Here is a 20,044-nt window from a genome sequence, read left to right as displayed (position 1 = left end):
GCGGGGAGAGGGAGGGGAGAGGAGAGGCGGGGCGGGGCGTGCCGTGCCCGCGCGGCAGGCAGGCGTTTCCGCCGGGCGGGGCCGCGCTCTGCGGTGGGGCGGAGGACGCGGGTCCGGGGAGCGCGGCGCCCGTGTCGGGGCGGACGCGCGGGTGCCGCTGGGGCCGGGACCACCCGGTCCGCACCGAACCGAAGCCCGGGCGCGGGAGAGCACCGACCAGGCAAGTGTACCTCCGGCGGCTGCCCCTTCCCCTCCCCGCCCGGCGGAAGGACGGTCTCCTTCTCGTTACCTGTGGCTGAAGCGGAATTTGCGCGGTTTACGCTTTGTGGCTGACGCGGTGTCTGCCGTTCTCCGCACCGATGCTGAAAACGAGCTGGCTTTTCCGTGCCGCCGGCGGCCGGGGCGGCAGCCTGAGCGGTTCCGGGAAGGCGCCGGGCTTGCGCCGGCTGGCGCGGGACGGGTTGGGCGGAATTGCAATTACTGATCCGAATGTCCCTTGGCCTTGTCGGAGTCCGGGGCGGGGGGGGAGCGGGAGGTCCCCGGGGCGCGCGGGCTGCCGGGGGGCGGCGGGGAGCGCTCGCCCCAGGGCCGGTCCCTGGACATCTCGCGGGTGCCGGTGCCGCTCGGCTGCGGCTCCCCCCGAGGGGGAAGGGCTCTCTCGGGGCGTTGTCGCCGAGAGAAGTGCTTTTCCTTCCTTGAGGCCGCTGAACTGGGGCGCTGCTTTAGAAATAAGCGAAGGCAGAACGGGTTTAATTCCCGGAACGTCCCGTCCCGCGGGCAGCGAGGCCCTGGCCGACGGGCGCGGGGGCACCGGAGCTCTTCCCGCGCTCCCTTGGAAAAGCCGCCTTAGCCGGGAGACGGGAACGGGCTGAACCGCAGAGCTGCGCCCCGCTGTCGGGTCTCCTTCTTCAAAAACGACTGCCAGCGTGTGTGGGTTCTGAGAGCGCTTCAGACCAGTTTGTGCTAAACTCTCAGAATCCGGGGTTCAGAAATGGGGGATCAGAAGTGAGCTGTTGTAGTTAGTCGTTTTAGTCCGGACGCTTTGTATTTTCGGCGGTTTTTGTCAACGTGTCCCAATTCAGCAGTTTCCATAGTTTCTGTCGGTTCTGAATTAGAAAATACCTGAAGTTATCTTGCTGCTTGCAGACTTAGATTTGCAGTTTCTCAAATTACGTGAAAGTACTGTATTCCTTATAGGCCCAAATGACATGTTATTACGCCCTTTGCTGGCTTCTGTCATCTCAATATGAAAATACATTGGAATGCAGAAACCTCAGCTGAAGTAAAAAATAAAAATTGACCAGTTTCAAGTGTTTTAGAGAGAACCTGTCTGCTCATTTTGAGACGCTCTTTTCATATTTATGAGGAGAGGTTTATCCAGATGTGCCCTGTCCTGCTCCAGAAATGCAGATATCATTTGTATGTTGTTGCATGTTGTTGTGTAAAATGACATTAATGGAAAGTATCTCAAACTACACGAAGGAACTTGTGGAATGAGAATGACATTAAAATATTAGTAAAATTACTCATTTAAAAAGAATTAAAAAGAATGTCTTTCTTCTTTAAAATCCACTATTCTGAAGTTAAATTCCTTCTTTAGCAGTCATACAATGGTGCAGGAAATACTGTGCTAGATAAGCAATAATATGTGTGTTATGCCCTTTAAGATAAAAAAATGGGACAAAGCCTCCCAACTAACGAATCCGTAATCTAAGGACCTGGGCATGGGTTTGAGTTTCTGCTTACCTAGTGCTTTCCACTGTAGCAGTCTCAGTAAGAAGAGACCACGTTAACACAGTGGTGTATTAATTGAATGGCAAAGAAGCATATGGGAGTGGTTTACTCTTCAGTTGAGATAACACAAAGTGGGAACTATTGAATTTTATCTTTTGGCCCTTCATTGACCAAAGTTGCCATCCTTAATTATTGGAACTTGGAAATATCTTCCAGTCTACCCTTTAATTTACTCCTTAACGCAGTGTACAGGACTCTTTCCTCAGCTTCCAAATTCTTGTGAAAACCCACTTTGTATGAGACGCCTACACTTTTCACCATACACATATTTTGTGCAGTTGCCTCTGACAGTCATGTTGCATGTCAAAGAATAGGTATTATGATTTATGTTCCTGTAGGTCTGCCACTTTGTATAGGCACTTACAGAAAAAGAAATAAAAGCAGCAAGAAAAAAAGATGGAAATTACTCCCTCACTTTTTTTCTTTTCAAATTTTGATACAAAATCAGTTGATGAACTTTTGCTTTGCTTTGCTATATACGGCTTATCTCATTTTAGTCTGCAGTTACAGCCAATGTTTTAAACCAGAAGGAATAAGACAAGATGTATTTTAATTTTTAAAAGAGCCAGTTTTAAAATAGGGAGTGGTCCTTTACCTGTACAATTGCAGCAAAGGTAAAATAAGCAGTCTTACATAGAAATTTCTGTCGCCTGTCTTTTGGGCATGAGTTACTCTTTGAGCATAACAGTTCTGCAAATTACGCCTGTAGATTAAATGTGACCCTAGTTTATTTAGAAGACCAGACCAGAAGTCATTATTGTTTTTCTTGCTGGTAAATGAAATATCTTCAATCAAATCATATTTTTTTTCAAGAGACAGAAATGATAAATGATCAAAGCACGTAACTTGTGCCAGTAATCACACAGACCTGCTTCTAGCCCTGATAGAGATTTCTTTCATAGTTTTGGGGAAGTCACTGATATCTTTTACACCTTACTGTCCTCAAATATATTGGGATTACTAGGTTTGCTGTGATTTTAGTTTTCTCTATACGTGTTTTATACTTTTTTAAGATTGGTATTTCGTTATCTGATATAAAGAAAAACTTAACAGACAGGAAAGCTACTGTCATTTTAATTTTCTCCCTTTGCATTGGATTTATAGTCCACTATTATTAAAAAAAAAAAAAAGTTTGCAGTTTCATTAGAGGATGGGTTAACTCCATTTTCATCAACATGTACAGATCTTTTCTCCTATGGGGGAGTTATTTTTGCTCTGCCATCTGCTGATTCATACATGCTTATGTGATACAGGATTCTCTGCCAAAGTTTTAAGAGTTTCTTGGAACTCCCGTCATGCGACAGTATTACTTAACAATGGGCTGGAAAGCAAACGCCACCTCTCTTGAGAATTCCAGGAAAGAGGAGGAAAAGAAGAACGATCTTTTTATGTTGGAGCAGTTTGCTCTTTTTTTTTCTGAGCAGCAGCAAAGGCACTTGTGTTCTTTTCAAAAAATTTATTACTGTGCTCAGTCACATTTTGTCTGTTTCCAAAAGGTGAAGAGCTCAAAATGTGAAAAGCTCAGTTCTTGAGTAATAGTTTTCTTGAGCATTCATGAGAAATAAATCTTTCAAGTATGTCCTTTATTACTAGATGAGCAGTAACTGCCTCAGAGAAAGTCACAAAAGAGTTTTCAGTCTAATCTATTTTCACTAGCAATGTTCTTATCCCTTAACCTCTAGGATTGAAATTTTCCATGTTTAATCTTTAGAAGCTTGTTTTAAAGAGTGGTCAATCGTGCATGTGAGAATGGAAGAAATACAGTATCGTTAAACATGACTTTTCTGACAAGTTCAGAAACTTGGATTATGAGGTAATTGCCTTGGAGCTGAATCTGACATATGGAAGTAAAGATTGATCATAAGGAAAGCGCTAGTACTTCTAAGTATATCGGGAAAAAAAAGTTTCTATTGCTACATTTCACAATAGTTTTGATTTATGTAGATAGTATTTATCAATAAAAGGTGTGGTGGTCCTTATTTAAAAAAAAAAGTTATTTTTCTGTCCCTTAATCAACTGAGAGAGTGTCTGGCTGTTGCCTACCTTGTGTTTATTCTATTTGTATTTGACAACAAATATTCAGCAGCTGTGCTTGAGAATCTTCACAGTTTGAGAGGAATTATTTCAGGGGATATGGCTTTGATAGCATGCCTTTGAGGCTGCACAGCCTTACATGTATACAGTGCCCACATGCATACTTCCAAAAGGTCATTAAATTTTTCCTAAGCTAGTCACTTAACAAGTTTATACCACGGCAGAGTTGCTGATCCCTCGCCAGTTCCTTTTGTCTAGCATGCTGGTGAAACTCAAATCTGTTAGAAGTGTCAAAGGTTGTTCTACTTCTGTAGCTGGAGCAGAGGATATTGAACCACCATCAACAAATATGTTTCAATGGTCCCTTCTACTTCAAAATCTAACAAAACTTCTGCAGAAAGCCCAACACCACTCTCCTGCTAAAGGAGATCTGAGAAGTTCTGTCCTCTTCACTCCATCACACAGAGAGAATCGTGAGGTTCTGAAATAAAAAATAACATGCCACTTGGGACCTTCGCAGATGTAAGCAGAGCAACTGTAGCACACAGGTAGTAAGAACACTGTGTCCAGATTTGGAGATTAGAAAATAGCAAGAGCATGAGAGGGAGGGACAAAAGGGTTGTGTATTAACAGACAATGGGCTGCTGAACAAGTTTTGTCCCTCTTTATGCTGAATGCAAAGTCATGGTGGTTCCGTATTAGTTAGCATGACTTTACCTACAAATTTACCAGAATTTTAAATGCATCACATACATTTCTAGTGATATGAAAGCTGGTAGCCATATCTGATCCAGAATATGATCTTCCATGAAGTGGCTACATTGCATCAGCAAAAGAATCTTGGGGAAATAAGTTTTTGGGAAGTCTTAAATTAGTTATTTCATCTGTTTTCAGTTTACCTGCGCAGCTTCGCTATGCTTAAAGAATTCTAATATGTAAAAGCTGCCCAGTTTTCCTTCTCTGAAGTTGTGCTGGTTATGTCATGATTAGGTATGTGGTTTACAACTTCTTTCTAATTATTTACCGTTTTAATGAATCTGCGTTCTGTTGAAGCAAGGGTCAGAGGTCTTTGCAAAGAATTTTTTCAAGAGGATGATATTGTTATTATCTAGGGTATTGGTGATAGGACTCGGAAAATGTTTTAGTCAACAGATCAGGCACTTCATTCTTAAATTCTTTCAGTCATCTGAGTGGAATCATAGGGCTTTGGTGACATGTTGATAGTCAACGATTTGGTCTATTGCTTACCCTTTTAATATCTCACATACTAGCAGCTTTGCTTTTCTAGTGGCTAAAAGAGTGGGTCTGCTGCCAATGTCAGTTTAGTATCCTCTGTAATTAAAACTTTGCAGAAAAATCTTCTGGCTCATTTGTATTATCCTTATTCTTCTATACTTCTTGTTCCATGAGCAAGCTTTAGGGGGATCAGGCACTGCAGGGGATGTGAATCCTAACATCTAGCAGCGTGGTAGGAAGAACTACACCCTTACCTTAACTGGGGCACTGATGTAAACTTATAATAATGTTTTCTGTTGGCAGAATTTCAGCATAGCTTGTCTTACTGAACCTGGCCAGTGTCAGTGATGGCAAGACTCTTAAGTGCTGCACTGCATACCCTGTGGACCCTTTTCTTTTCATATACAACAAATGAAGGTACGCTTGTCAATGTTTTAAATTATTATACTGAAGTTTTATTGACAGCATTTTCCCATGACTAGTAGGCAACACTATTATTGTTAATTAACTAATATAAAATGTGTAACTTCAAACGTCAGAAATATCCATATACTAGAATAAATTCTTAGATTTTTTTCTTTTTATTGACCTTTTCCATATGAGCAATTAAAAATAGGAATTTGCAGGAAGGAGAAACTGAGGTTTGGAAAGTCATCTCCCTGCTTCCCCATTATCTAGCCTCTGTTGGACACCTTGCTGCAAACAGGGTGGTCAGCAATGACCCAGGGACATCTCTGTAGAAATCCCATAAGAGTAGAAAGCACTAGTCTCTCATTTGTTTATTTTCATAAACGCCGCTATTGGACCATGCGGGACCTGGAGGGAGCTATGGTCATGACATGGAGCCTGTAGATCAACTGTTAAAGGGCATCTGTCAATTTGCGTTCTCCGAAGTATGCAGAGTTATTGAGTTGGAAAATGTAGTTGACGGGATTTGAACAAATCTTGCAGGCACTTGCTGTCAGACATTAGGTGCCCTGACTTGTGCCTGTACAGGGGCAGATGACTGACATGTGATGTCCTATATGTTCTTCATACACCCTTCTTTTGGTCTGGCAGGATGCATAGCTGCAGACGAGACAAGTTAAGATACATAAAATCATGTTTTCTGACAATGCATTTTTATTCTCTGGAAAATGAATCTTACATTTTGCTTTCTGTATTTTTTAAGTTGTTCCACAGTAGTCTACAGTTTTGGTTTTTTAAAAGCAAACCAAAATAGTTGAAAGAAAATTAAAAATAGCCTGTCTCTAAAAAAGAAGGTTTATTAGCTACTTTCTTATGTACTATGAAATAGTACAATTGAATTAATGAGAAGGATCAAGGTTTGCAAGAGTGCATTGGCTGGGTCATCTGATCTCGGTAATCCCACGTTCTGTAAATGATCTTTATCAAGGTTTAATTTTACAGTTTGGGGTTTTTTTCCCCCTAGTTAACTGCATGTTTTAAGTTTCTTCAGCATTGAGGATTAAAAAAAGAAGTCCAGTATTTCAGTTCCCTTTTTTAACTACATGAACTGAAAACAAACTCTGTGCTGTGTGTGGTTTCAAAAGGAAATTCTCAAATATCTGAGGTTTTAAAAAAATACAGTGTAGCAGAGATGGAAAAGAGAGAAGGTCACAGGAAGAGAATGCAGAAGATCATTTAGACTTTAGAAAGACATGAGGATGCTGAAAGGCAAGATAAAGTAAAGCTGCTAATCATCAGAGCTTAACACAGCAGGAAGACCTTCATTTAATTGAAGTATTCTTGAAAGTGTAAGATCATTAACACGTTGAAAAATAATGACATTCATCTTTAAAGGGCTTAAAATGTTAATACTTCTTTTAAAAGTGCATCTTAAAGTGGAAAAAAAAAAGAAACAATAAAAATACAAATGGCAACCAAATATAAACAGCAGCAACAGGATAAATAGGTAATGTTTCTTTTAAAATAAATGAGCAGTGTGACTGTTACAGTATTGCAGAAGTTTAATTCTTGGGTTTTTTTGAAGAATCCAGGACTATGCAGAACAAAGGGGAACTAAATGTGGTGCTGCCATCCAGAAAGGACATAAGAGTGATAGTTCTTATCTACAAGATAAATAGCTAGCCTTAGTAACTAAACAAAGCAAAACATTTTTTCTAAATATTTGAACACTAATGAAACCGTGAGCTGCAGTCAGTTCTAGGTTTATAACCAGTCAATATAGCAGACAATTTCAATTATAATTTTTACAGAATTTTAAAATGGTTCCTTGACATTGCTGTGCATCCTCATTTGCATAAGTGAGCCTCACTAAGGTTATTGAGCTTACTCAAGTGATTCAGGACTGCTTGGTAGTCAAGTTTTGTGGGAGGCCTTTTAGAAAGGCAAGTGAAAGTGATGTGTGGATTTTAATGAGGGTGAAAGACCATACACTGACAGTACTAAACAATTAAGTGTTTCTTTGAGTTGGGTTTTTACTGAAGTACCAGAGGGTACGGTAGGTCCCGTTGTATGTTATGTATCATGTCCACTAAAAGGCATCTGACCATCATGTTTATTACATTTGCAGATACTGTACTGTATCAGAGTATGCAGAAGTTATATCAGAATAAATAACAAGTGGCCTACAGAAAAGTGGAAATGTAGGAAGGATAAAACAAAATTACGTGTTCTTGACAACAAAAGTTTTGCTTGGGAGGAATAATCTGAAACTTAGGTACCCATTGGAAAGAATAAGCCTGTGAAGCAGCTGTAGCTGAAGGACAAGGACCTCACAGGATGTGAATTGTTGGCAACTTAATCTTGAATTTGCACTGTAAATGACAAGAATGGGGAGTTAGTAATGTGCTGGGCCATGTAGACAAAATTGGCCCCTGTATAATTGCCAGAGGAACCTTCTAGCAGAATCCCTTGTGAAACTATCGGAAAAATATCAATTAATAGGATTCTTAAAACCAGCCAAAGCTATGCAAAATTTTTACGGGGAATTGAGATGTAGAGCAGGAGAGAAGGATTTAGATCTGTACAACTTGTACAAGAAAAGGGAGTTACTGTTAATATTTACCAGTAACAAACATCAAAGGCAGCAAAGAATTGTCTGAGATGATAAAAGTATTAGCTACTTCTGACTGCTTCATTTAGAAATTATCACATTCCAGTACCACGTTTGGCACACTGTTAGTCCTAATAACAGCATGACATTACTGTCACAAAGCTCCTCCTCTTCTGTTCCTTGTTTCACTCCTGTGGGGTGCATTGAAATAATGGAAAATGTGGCTGGAAGGGATACCGAGGCTTGTGTATTCCATTTCCCTTTCCAGTTTTAACAAAGATATTTTGACCAATGTTTTCTGGTTTTTTTCTTAAATACTGCCAGTGAAAGAGACTGTAACACAAGCACTGGGAGTGCAGAGACTTTGGGCTTTTCTGTACCCTCTCAGTGCCTGGAACAATGTGACTCTCAATCTCTCCAGGTCTCTGAACACTATCATAACAATGAAAAGAAGACGGAATAGGAAATACTGAGTGAAATTAAGAAAAGATGTATACTAGAAGGAAGCCTGTGACAGGACGATCTTCTAGACAATGGGGAACTGCTCTGGGGAGGCAGAGGGCATGCATTTGGGAAGCTTAGAACCATTGTAGATAAAGCATGAGTACACCCCTGTAGGCAGTGATCTTAGTCTGACTCTGTTAATTACCTGCATTTTGGCTTTTGAACCTTTTGTATTAACACATGATGCTGTTTTATAATTAAATGTTGTTGAGTTTTACATAGAGCTATCAGAATCAGATTTTCTGTGCTTGGAAGACTGTGTTGGATGAGTTGTGCCTTTCTATTTCAATATTACTACTGCAGACCTGCTTCCTCTTCAAGACTGTAGATGTTGTCTCCAGAAAGGTAGAGACATTTGGTGACATGCATCTCTTTCCATTTACCCAGAATGTGAAAAATAACAATGCTTTCACTTAATTTATAGGGGGTTGGTAGCTCTGTTTAGGTGGAAAAGTTAATATTTCTGCTCTAGTCCAATTTATTCTTTTGATTCTCTTGCTTCTCATTGTGTGCTGCTGCTCCCTAGTTATGGCTGCAGAACGTGTACGGCAGTTTGCATGCTTCAGTGACTATGATAAAGAGCTGGTTTGTCACTGGGAAGTGACTGCACAGACGAATTGCTCCAAAGAATTCCTGCTCTACTACAGGCAGGAACTTTTTCTTCATCCAATGTAAGTGTTTAATAAGATGTTACATTATCATTGTTGGAACCTCATATATCCTGTAGCCATTATCAGCTTTGATTCCCTCCCTCTACCATGGGTTTCTGGGACAAAACATAATCCAGATTGTTCTTGCGAGGAGGAAAACGGGTTGCTGCAATTAACAGCACGCTCTGTTCAGTGGTCTACTCTTCTGCAGACCTCTCTGCACTCTTAGTACGGAGGAGTGATCAAGTCCTATTTGTAGGGGTGGTAGGGCTCTCATAAGTTTACCAACCTTCATTTCATGCGAAATTTTACCTTCAGGAGAAATCCTACCTGATTTGCCAGTGTGTAGCCTGTGTGAAAGGTGCTCTGCCCTGGAGCACAGGTGACTGATTATCTCTGCACACAGTTTAACTCTGTGTTCAAGCACAGACTGTTGTCCCTGTTGTGCAGCAGGGCCAGTCATCATCTCCTACAAAGGAAGATGCATCTGGGCTCTCCTGTTCCTCTCCATATGATTTCTCCACCCAGATATCCAAATAACCTCACTTTGTAGTAAACCTGTTCCTATACTAGCAAGCTGTAAGCCTGCTTCTTCAGAGGTTGAAGTGTGATGAAGAGTGTTAATTTTTCCTCTTGGGATCAATCCTTAGCCTTTCTGTCAAGTTTTTCATTTGTGCGATACAGATATCCAAGGGGTGTTTGGGGAGGGTGGGTTGTTTGCAAGTTTGGGGGAGCTTGGTTTTGGTTTGGATTTATTTGGGCCAGACATTTCTAGGAACTAAGCTTGTTTGTCTCAGATTTGATGAGCTCTACACATTGGGAAGCTTGATTTCACCTTTTCAAGAAATAGTGTGCCATACTCTCTAAATATCACATAATTTTCTGTCTGTGTTTCAGAAATACATGTGTCCCTGAGAACGGGAAGGACAGTTCAAGGTGCACTTGCACAATCTGGCCAGATTATTTTGTATCAGGCCTCACCTATATTCTAGTTCTACAGTTCAATGGGACTGATACGTGGAATTACAGTGTTACACCAGCCCTAGTTGGTAAGAAAGTGTTTACTTTGTCACCAGGATATCTGGTTCCAGGCTTTGCAATCCTAGCTAACTCCTCATTCATGTCACTGGAACAGTTTTTCCTTATCAGAAGTGCCATGCTGGCTTAAATGCAAAATCTGTTTGGCTTGGAAATCTGATTCTGGAGTAGATTCTTAAGGAAAGAGTATAAACAATGGGGCAAGCAGAGGCTGATTCTTCTTCTAGCTATACCCTCTCAGCTGCCAGCCAGCAGCAGTTTGGGGGCTTAGATGTGTCCTTAGTGCGTTTTACTTTTGGCTGTAGAATTCAAGGATGAAGAGGAATGTGCTGCTTCCAGTTTCTAGAAAGACACTAGGCTATTCCTACTGAAATTTCTTCCATTCCTGTCTCTGTCATACTCCGATTTTTCATACTAGTTGAATCATCCCCCCTAAACAGAGATTTTTATGGTAATTGGTGTTCGGTTATAACAACCAGTGATAAAAACTTAACGAGACTGCTCTTTCACAGGACAGAGCGTAGATACAGTTTATGTCTCTCTATAGGCACCTAGTTTGTTTAGAGCAATGTGCTTGTTCATAACACTTGTCACCTCAAACACTCGCAGAAATCATTCACATACCTTAGGCAGGCATTCATCTGCATCGTTGAGCTGGTTCTTTTCAGAATACTTGATTGTCGCTGCTGCTTATCAGCAGAATAAGCAGGAGCCTGCTTCAGTTTCTAAGAGACGGGTAGCCAGGACAGCCTGGCTGCAAAGTTGTCAGAAGCTCTGTGCCTGCCCCATGGCACAGCATGCTATTGTGAGGGCACAGGTTGTGCCCATTTTTCCAGGCTGAAAGCTGCATCCAGTGCACCAAAAGGTTGAACTTGCAGTTTGTTCAGCCAGCTTGAAGATTCAGTGCTTGTTAATGAATACCTTGCAGTTGCTCTGTTTTGGCCTCTATATGCTTGTGCTACAGCATAGTGAAAAGGGCTAAATGCATTGACTGCGATGAGATTCTGGTGTCTGGTGAATGTTTGTGTCTCTGCTTCTCTCCATCAGTGCTTTCCCATTGCCTTGTTCTCCTTAATTGTATTTTTTAACATACAGTTAAGCCAAGGGCCCCCCAAAATCTTGCCATTGAGAAAGTTGAAAATGGTAATTTCATTCTGAGCTGGGAGGAGAGCTACTCTCCTCCTTCCATGCTCTCTGGACAGCCGGTCATCTATGAAGTGAAATACTGGAGGAAGCAGCACCCGACAGAGGTAAGAGACAGTTAGTCTCTTCATTTTCTGTCTCTCTGGAGCTTTCAGGTTTAAAAAGTCCTCTGAAAAGTCTTGAAACCATTTCATGAATAATGGTGTAAGGGCCAGCAAGGGCAAGTCCCACAATGTTCTTGATCACACAGTCGCCACAGGTCACATTGCCCCAGGGTGCTTCAGCTGGGCTTTAAAGGATTGAAACTCTTCTGACTGCCACCCCAAAATGCTCTGCTCTTCACAGTAGACAGGGCAGAGATTGAAAATAAAATGCTTCTGTTCCCTGAACTTCATTTGCTCCTTAGACATCAGAAAGCTGGAGGCAGTTCATGACTCTGGCACACTTGAGGCATTTCAGACACCCTTTTGAACAATCCAGCACTTCAGAGCTGGGCTTCTTCTGGAAGGGGAAGAACATGCATGCTGGCGTGTTGCAAATACCACCCGCTTATGACAACAAAATGCAGTATCACACACACCAGTTTAGGTATACAGTCGTTCCTTTGCTCATTTGTGAAAGGTTGCTGAAACACATAAAACTATTGTTATTTAATTGCTGTCACTAACCCTTCACCTCATAAAGAAATCAAAGTGAACTTTCTCACTTCCTTTCAGGTTTCTGTAAAAGCAATTAACTACCAGGCAAAAAGCTTTGAAATTACTGCAAGCTCCTTGAGGAGAGGCTATGATTATGTCGCAAGTGTAAGGTGTAACTATACAGACTACCCGGCCAACTGGAGTGAATGGAGTGAAGAAGTTGAATTTCACTATGGTAAGTATTGTAACAAATAGCAGCTTGATAAAAGGATGGTACAGTTTTATAAACCATATCATGGATATATCCCCACTGCTCTCCTCTCAGAGGAGAGTTATGGAATCATCATCTGCATCCTTTTGAATATATTGTGAATACATCTGTAATGGCTTCCAAAGAGACTAAACATAAAAAGCAACTCCTGGGCAAATTAAGGAAGATAAGACCAAGGAAGTTGGATTGTTTAGCCTTGTGAAAAAAAGGCTGAAAGGGGATGTGTTTATTCTCTATAAATATTTCATGAAGTAGACACCAGGGAAGGAGAAGAGATATTTAAACTAAAGAACAACATTGATGTAAGAGCAAGTGGGTGTAAGTGAACAAGAGCTATTTAGGCTGCAAATTAAGCAATACTTTAACCGTCAGAGGGCTGAGGGTTTATAAAAATCTCTGAAGAGCAACAGAGAGGACAAGAAGCATAGCTGTACTACGGTGGGGATGATAATGCCATTCTAGGGACTGTGTGACAGGTTTGTCCCCAAGAGCTGACAAATGGCTTCACAGTACATGTTGGCTCTCCCAGCTCCTAATACTCACAGCAACAGACTGCAGTACCTGCGTTGATCTTTCAGACACGCCACACACCATCACCACTGGTAGCTGTATATGTTCTGTTGTTTGTCTGCTGGAGGCTTTATTTTACATTCTCTAAAGGAGTATTTTTTTAAGGTGCAAAAGAAGAGCAATGAATTTGGTATTGCCAGTATTTGTATTTATATGCACATACGCATGTAAATGTGTATGTTTATTTAACAGATTACCAAGTAACAGCTGAAGACATTCTGCAGATGGCTGTTCCTGTATCCTGCATACTGATCATGGCAGTATCTGTAACTTGTTACTTCTGTTTTACCAAGTATGTATCATACTGTTCGCAGGTTTTATAGACTAGCAGTTTGCACAGATACCAGTATTGCTATTGATTAGCTGAATGTCTAGTAGTACAGGAATCTAATGTTTTGGTTTTCCGCAGCATCTTTATCTTGCTATGAGCAGAGGTTTTATAAACACGAATCAGTTGCACTCTGTCATTTTCTGAATAGATAACTGAATATTCACTATTAATCTTACTAGAATGGGCTGCTTGTAGCATCCAAAACAGGCTGCAGTTACGGGGTTTGTCAGTTTTGGACCCCAGTCTTTGCTGGAGTTCCAGTAATGATGGTTAAATATCTGTATTTCTTTTTAAATTTTTTTTAGTGGTAATGTGAAAGTGAGATCCTGTCTGGTTTGCACACTGTTTCAAACATAATTAGAAGAACATGTGACTGTGGTTGTGTGGAGCAGTCATGCACCAAACATATAAACATCTTAGCACTAGTTTAATGAAAAGCAGCCCTTGGAGATGCACAGAACAAGCACTTCCTGTTGCTGCAATGCAGATGGCTGAGAGGGAGAGAAGAGCAGAAGAGGGAAGTGTACACTGGTGAAGCCAAAATGCAGTCAAAGCAAACAATTTTAATGCTTCCCTTGCAGAGTGAAGAAAGAATGGTGGGATCAAATCCCAAATCCAGCAAAGAGCCATTTGGTCGTAAAAAATGTCAAGGTAATTTAAAGGCTTTGCAAAAAATACCTTTTCCTGATCACTGGAAGTAGAATATGTAATAAGTGCTATTGTCTGGCTAGTGCAGGGGATACTAAACACAATTCACGTGTCCTAAATCTCATTTGTATCTTTATTAGTTTTCAGTTTTGTGCTACATTGATGAAATTAAGTTCCCTTTCCATGACTTAAAGCAGAGTCATATGGAAAATCAAATGTAAGTAAGATAAAGGGAAACACCCCCCCGTCCTCTTTACAGTACAGAATAGTTTCCTATTACATAAACATTAACTGTCCTTTCCTTTTGACTTCCAAAAACAGAAGTTGCAAGAACTGTCTGGCTCAAAGTAACATCAGAAATGTTGAGAAATCTTCCAGTTGCCACAGCAAGCCTGGAGACTGGTTTCCAAAAGGCAGCAGTGCAGTTTTAACCCCTGAGACAATTCTGGTTGAAGAGTCTGTAGAAATCTGTGAATGTTTAACAGACATTGAGGCTGAGAGCCAGGAAGAGACTAGTGACCAGATCACCATGTTTGAGCCTTGTGAGAGCAGTGTCAGTGCTTTCAGAGAGCACACTGAACACAATGATGCACTAGCTAGCATGTTTATTGAGCTCCTGGCAGATGAAAACAACGTGCAAGACAATAAAGACCCAGACATCATCACAGGTGAGAATAAAACCTTTGAGAAACTTGAGTCAGAAAATCCATCACAGCAAAACCCAAAGGAAAGTGCAGCCCAGAGTCAGCAGCCATGTCATACAGTCTCCCTTTTCACCAAAGCCTTTCAAGATGACTACAATTGTAGTACAGCCAGCAAGAAGTCAGAACAATCAGAAGAATCCTTTGAATCTGGCTATCGGAGCTCCAGCATAAATTCTGCTTCTCTGGATGCAAGAGATCTTCAACATATGATTCATCAAAGCCTTTTTCCATGCAGTTCTGAAAGTCAGCATGACTCATGTGCCCTGACCCAGGAGTCTCCAAATAAACCATCCTTTGGGACCAAAAAAGACAGAATAAGCAACCCTGCACACAAGAGTTTTGATACCCTTATGTCTCCATCCACAGGGCTGTGTAGCTCTGCATACAAGAGCTGTGACACCCTTATGTCTCCATCCGTGGAGCCCTGTGGTTCTGCCTATAAGAGCTGTGACACCCTTATGTCTCCAGTGGTGGAGCCCTGTGGTTCTCCCTACAAGAGCTGTGACAGCCTTATGTCTCCATCTGTAGAGCCCTGTAGTTCTGCATACAAGAGCTTTGATATTCTTGTGTCTGCATTCAAGGAACCAAGTAGCTCTGCATATAAGAGCTTTGATACCCTTATGTCTCAGTCTATGGCTAACAGTAGCCTGACTCTGTGTTTTGAAAATGTGTGCTCCTCACCACCTTTGACACAGTTTGCAGAGACACCAGAACTTAGCTGCAGAGATCGAATTTTTGGACCCCCTAGCAATCAGACACGTTACACCAACTACAGATCTCCCTGCACTGAGCTTGATTTTCAAAACACCTGTTCAGAACATACTGATTTTCCATCTTTCTCCATACATGCAAATGATAGTGCTTCAGGTTTCCTACCAGAGGAAGAAATACATAAGCAAGTAACATACCAAAATGTTCAAAAGAAAGCCAATATAATTTCTTGCCCCATTGGACCTCAACCATCTGGTTATCAACCTTTTGATAATGTAGTTAAATGTAATGGTACATACTGTGACAATGACAGTGAGGTTATCTCTAGGTCACTGTATGAACCCTTTATTTGTCTTTTGTGCAACAACCTGAGAGAAACACCTCCAGATACCATAATCTGTGAACCTGACCAGAGGACAGATAACCACATATGTTTGATTGTACAGGGTTTTGACTGCAGCATTGTTCCAGGTTTGGCCTCTAGTGAGAATGTCACACAGACCAGTGATGGCAGCCTTTGGATCATCAACTCTAATGAGCTGTTTAGTGATAGCAAAGATGAAAATACCAGCAGGGACAAACAGCTATTGCATTTGTTAGAACTGAGGTGTCAAGATTTTAGCAGCAGAGAAAGAACTATAAAGGGCACAAAACCCAACAGCTTTAACTATACTGGTAAAGGAATGCAAGAGAGCAGCAGTAACAGACTAAATACTGACTGTCACTGCCACACGTACAACCACTTGAGGAAACCTGGAAATGCAGGGGAAAATAAAGAGGTGATAAAGCATGTGGTAGGCAGGAGGTGTGGCTCAGCAGCTAGCTTACCAGAAGAATCACTGGACAGCATTGGGCTAAACTTAGAAAGAAAAACTGCAGAGCCCCTGGAGCTCCTGGTCTCAGGCAAGTTGTCACCTCCTCTTTTTGTGGATAACTCCTGTCCTTCTGATTCTCACAGCATTCACAGTGAGGGTTCCAGACTGGCACCTGCAGTTAAAAAAAGACCAGTAGAACTATTGAGGGAAAACAACAGGAAGAATGAGAAAAAAATGAAACTTGTACAAGCCCTTGCCCAGGAGGACAACTGCTACATGAAGGTAGCCTAGCCACACTTGCCAAGACTGAACCAAATGTGTCATGGGAAATAAACTGTATGGCAAATTGAAATGCTGCTTGTTCTTCCCGTCTTGCCTGAAGTGAGGGCTGCTGCAGTTCAGACATGGATTCATTGGGTTGTAACACTCATGCCTGCTGCAGGGCTGGCAGTCGGTATGTGATGCAGGCCGCTGGGGGACAGTAGGGGTTAGCACCAAACAATTGCAGCTACAACTCTATCAGGGGGGCAAAGCCGGAGCTAAAGTTTCTCTGGCCGCGATTATTCTCTAAAAGTAAGCAGCAGCTGCATAAAGGAGGAGTTCTTAGTACACCTCCTGCGGTTATTGCCCTGGCTCTGTAAGTTGCTTGGGAAGCACACAAAGGTGATGCGGAGGATGCTGACATGCCTGGAAGTGGGACGTAGGTGCAGGTCAAAGGGGAAGTGACTGACTTGCACTGACAGCATCACACAGCTCCCATAATTTATTTGAGGGAGAGGAGGAGGGAGGTCCTGTGTGCCTAGCCCCAGCATGGGTTATATGTTTGTATACTTGTTCAGTCAAGACCTGAAATAAAGATTACTGTCATTTGGGCTTAAGCAATGCTATTGTTGATGATTAGTTTCTTATTCTGTAGAAGTGTCCTGGTTTCAGCTGGGATAGAGTTAACTGTCTTCCTAGTAGCTGGTACAGTGCTATGTTTTGAGTTCAGAGCGAAGAATGTTGATAACACTGATGTTTTCAGTTGTTGCTTAGTAGTGTTTAGACTAATGTCAAGGATTTTTCAGCTTCTCATGCCCAGCCAGTGAGAAAGCTGGAGGGGCACAAGAAGTTGGCACAGGACACAGCCAGGGCACCTGACCCAAACTGGCCAACGGTGTATTCCATACCATGGGACGTCCCATCCAGTATAGGAACGGGGAAGTGGGGGGCGGGGATTCGCCGCTCGGGGACTGGCTGGGTGTCGGTCGGCGGGTGGTGAGCAATTGCACTGCGCATCATTTGTACATTCCAATCCTTTCATTATTGCTGTTGTCATTTTATTAGTGTTATCATTATCATTATTAGTTTCTTCTTTTCTGTTCTGTTAAACCGTTCTTATCTCAACCCACGGGTTTTGCTTCTTTTCCCGATTTTCTCCCCCATCCCACTGGGTGGAGGGGAGTGAGTGAGTGGCTGCGTGGTGTTTAGTTGCTGGCTGGGGTTAAACCACGACAAGAAGCAAGCAGAGTTATTTCATACTTCTACAGCTGTAAATGGAAGCAGACATTTCTAAGCAGTGTTTTCCCAGAAAGTTTATCCAGTTTATGGTCAGACTCCCTAAACTGATGGAACATTTTTTTGGCTTCTTATTCTTGTCCAGTCAGAATGGGAATTACGCCTGCAGCTTTAAGGCAGCATATACTTCCTGTTGGATAATTGTTCCAAAAGTTTTACACACAACTGAACTAGGGCATTATCATTTATTTTGTTATGGTAAATTCCACCCTAGTATGCCAGCAGTGGCACAAAATAGTTAAGAACCATTAAGTAATTTTATGTGTATTAAAATATACATGTGTATTCTCATTATTTAGAGAACCCTATTTGCATTGCCCTTCATAAGGAAGGAAACAATAATGCTAAGCACAGAAACTGGTTTAACATGTTTTGTAAGTAAGATTTTTGTACTGCAGATCTCTCTTCAAAGTTCAGGTTGGCCAGGTAGTCGAGGTATCTATGCATCAATTTGGGGTATGTAAGGGTATGTAAGCCCTGGAAGGAGACCAGCAGTGAAGTGTCTGTATTTAGATGTGATAGTTAATATTTGTATAGGCACTGGTTTGTAGCACACTTTCACTAAGGTGGTGGTTAGTGAAAGATCTTACTGCTTGTAGCTAAGGTGCTGATGAACATGTTATTTATTTGTCTTTACTGAAAATATCAGGTTGAATTTTATTTTCACTTAGGTGAGGTTTAATTCTATCAGAAATACTCTTTCTTTGCCTGAGGGCAGTCACTGCTGTAGTTAACATCAGCACAAATGGGAGGGCTGGTAGGCAGACAGATGAAGAGGCTTTCCAGGACCCATCAACCAAACCAGCACTGAAATGGTGGAACAGGAGGATGCATAGAGGCTGTGGTCTGCTTCATGGGTAAGCTGACTCACTTCCCTAAATCCAGGCAAAGTCAGGTTTAAGCAAAATCCCACAGCTAGTTACTGCAGCTACCCAGAATGGGTTACTCACTGTTTACTGTAGTAGCACAGGGCTGTTAAGGGAGACGCAGGGACACCAGTGGTGCTTTCTTCCCCTTCTGCTCCTGCACTCTCCCTTGTGTGCTCTTTGTGAAATCCTCCTGGAAGGCTTGCACTTGGCTGGAGCAGCCAGGAGAAGTCTGCGCAGGCTAGGATTGGAAAGCTGTTTGCGGCAGCACTTCTCTGCTGAGCCCCAGCTTCATTCTGCCTTTCCCTGGCTTTTTTTCATCTACATAGCTATGCCCTCCTGCCTGCTTATTTCTGTTGGGTGGCTTTCTGTGCACGGGTATTCTTCCCTTTCTCTCCCCTCAGTATTTCTCTGGTGAAATCAAACTGTAACTCTTTGAAAAGGGGGAGCCCTGTTCCTATGCCTTTGCATAACCCAGAACTGGTGATAAACACAGGGGCTGGCTGGGGGGCTGGCCAGCTCGCCCCCTGTCCTGTGATACGCACAGTGAATGACTGCAGCAGGAGCCAAGTTCATGTTCTGTCCTCCGCTGCCTCCACTTTTGCCATCTGGAGCTATTGCTGGGCTATAAAACACAGGTAGGTTTCGGATGACAGGTTTCTGGCCTAAGATGATGATCTGCCCAGAGTGTGGGGGAGTTCTGACTTTGGGCTGGCTCCCAGGACTGCCAGCGAGGTGTACTGGCCTGAGCCAAACCTCCCGGGGACCAGCCTGTGCTTGCAAAGACAGCTTACCCTCCTGAGAGAGGAACTTAATTCCTGAAGGCTGGGACCCTCCAAGCATGTCCTTTTTAGCTAGTGGAGGGCTCCTACCAGGACAGAGAATTACTGATTGTAGGAAGTGTATTTTCAGTGTTTTTTCAGTTTGTTTTGTAAGACTGCAGTGCAAGTGGAGGCTTGTGCTGAGCATTAGCCTAGTTATAATGCTATTTATTACTCACAATCGCTCCACCTCCACATCTTTCTCACCTGGCTGCCTACCAAGTATTAGCAACCTGACTCACCCTGAGTGAAATGGGTTCCTGAGAAAAGCAGGTGTATTCCCAGTTCAGGAGAAACTAGTTCTGATAACAGTGCTTTTCCTTTACAGAGAATGCCACAGCCTTGCCTTTTTTTTCTTGCTCTTCTTTCTGAACAGTGTTAGCTCCTTGGAAATATGCATCTCTACAGAACAGCTGTTGGCAAATTCCTATCAATCACAAGGTTTGTCATTGCCTGTGGCAAACTAACAATAACCACAAGACAAGGGTGAGAGTATTATGGAGCAGGGGCTTGAGGATGTGGGGTCAAGTTCTTGGGGTTAGGGATAAGTTAATTTAGGGTGAAGGAGAAGTCAGCTTTTCAAATAACTTGTTTCTGCTTCTTGCTTTGGGACCCTGCATTGTTCAGGCAAAGGTGCAAGGATGTCCAAGTGCTTATCCATCATGAGCTACAAACTTTATCTAAGAAAACAAAT

The 20,044-nt window shown here is 42.2% G+C and overlaps 1 protein-coding gene across 2 annotated transcripts; it reads left to right on the top strand.

Moving 5' to 3' along the window:
* The first annotated feature begins 90 nt into the window (after positions 1 to 90).
* On the top strand, positions 91 to 16,984 carry IL4R (interleukin 4 receptor). Of its 2 annotated transcripts, none has more exons than XM_052772915.1 (10): positions 91 to 220; positions 5,368 to 5,481; positions 9,114 to 9,258; positions 10,135 to 10,286; positions 11,371 to 11,525; positions 12,135 to 12,291; positions 13,090 to 13,189; positions 13,810 to 13,879; positions 14,017 to 14,093; positions 14,198 to 16,984. In XM_052772915.1, exons 2-10 carry the CDS (start codon positions 5,412 to 5,414, stop codon positions 16,395 to 16,397), a joined length of 3,126 nt encoding a protein of 1,041 aa, XP_052628875.1. In that variant the 5' UTR covers positions 91 to 220; positions 5,368 to 5,411; the 3' UTR covers positions 16,398 to 16,984. The 2 variants fall into 2 exon arrangements, with proteins under 2 accessions (XP_052628875.1, XP_052628876.1); XM_052772916.1 differs by having other exon boundaries at positions 98 to 220; positions 5,381 to 5,481.
* The last annotated feature ends 3,060 nt before the right edge of the window (positions 16,985 to 20,044 follow it).

The sequence above is a fragment of the Harpia harpyja genome, chromosome 21 (assembly GCF_026419915.1).
Source record: "Harpia harpyja isolate bHarHar1 chromosome 21, bHarHar1 primary haplotype, whole genome shotgun sequence".
Classification (NCBI taxonomy): domain Eukaryota; kingdom Metazoa; phylum Chordata; class Aves; order Accipitriformes; family Accipitridae; genus Harpia; species Harpia harpyja.
This window is presented reverse-complemented; position numbering and strand designations above follow the sequence as displayed.

Bases quoted from the DNA above. Each gene is read 5' to 3' on its own strand.
- IL4R (XM_052772915.1), top strand. From the start codon at position 5,412: ATGGCAAGACTCTTAAGTGCTGCACTGCATACCCTGTGGACCCTTTTC. The intron at 9,259-10,134 runs GTAAGTGTTTAA...TCTGTGTTTCAG, and splicing joins GAACTTTTTCTTCATCCAAT to AAATACATGTGTCCCTGAGA. The intron at 12,292-13,089 runs GTAAGTATTGTA...TTTATTTAACAG, and splicing joins AGAAGTTGAATTTCACTATG to ATTACCAAGTAACAGCTGAA.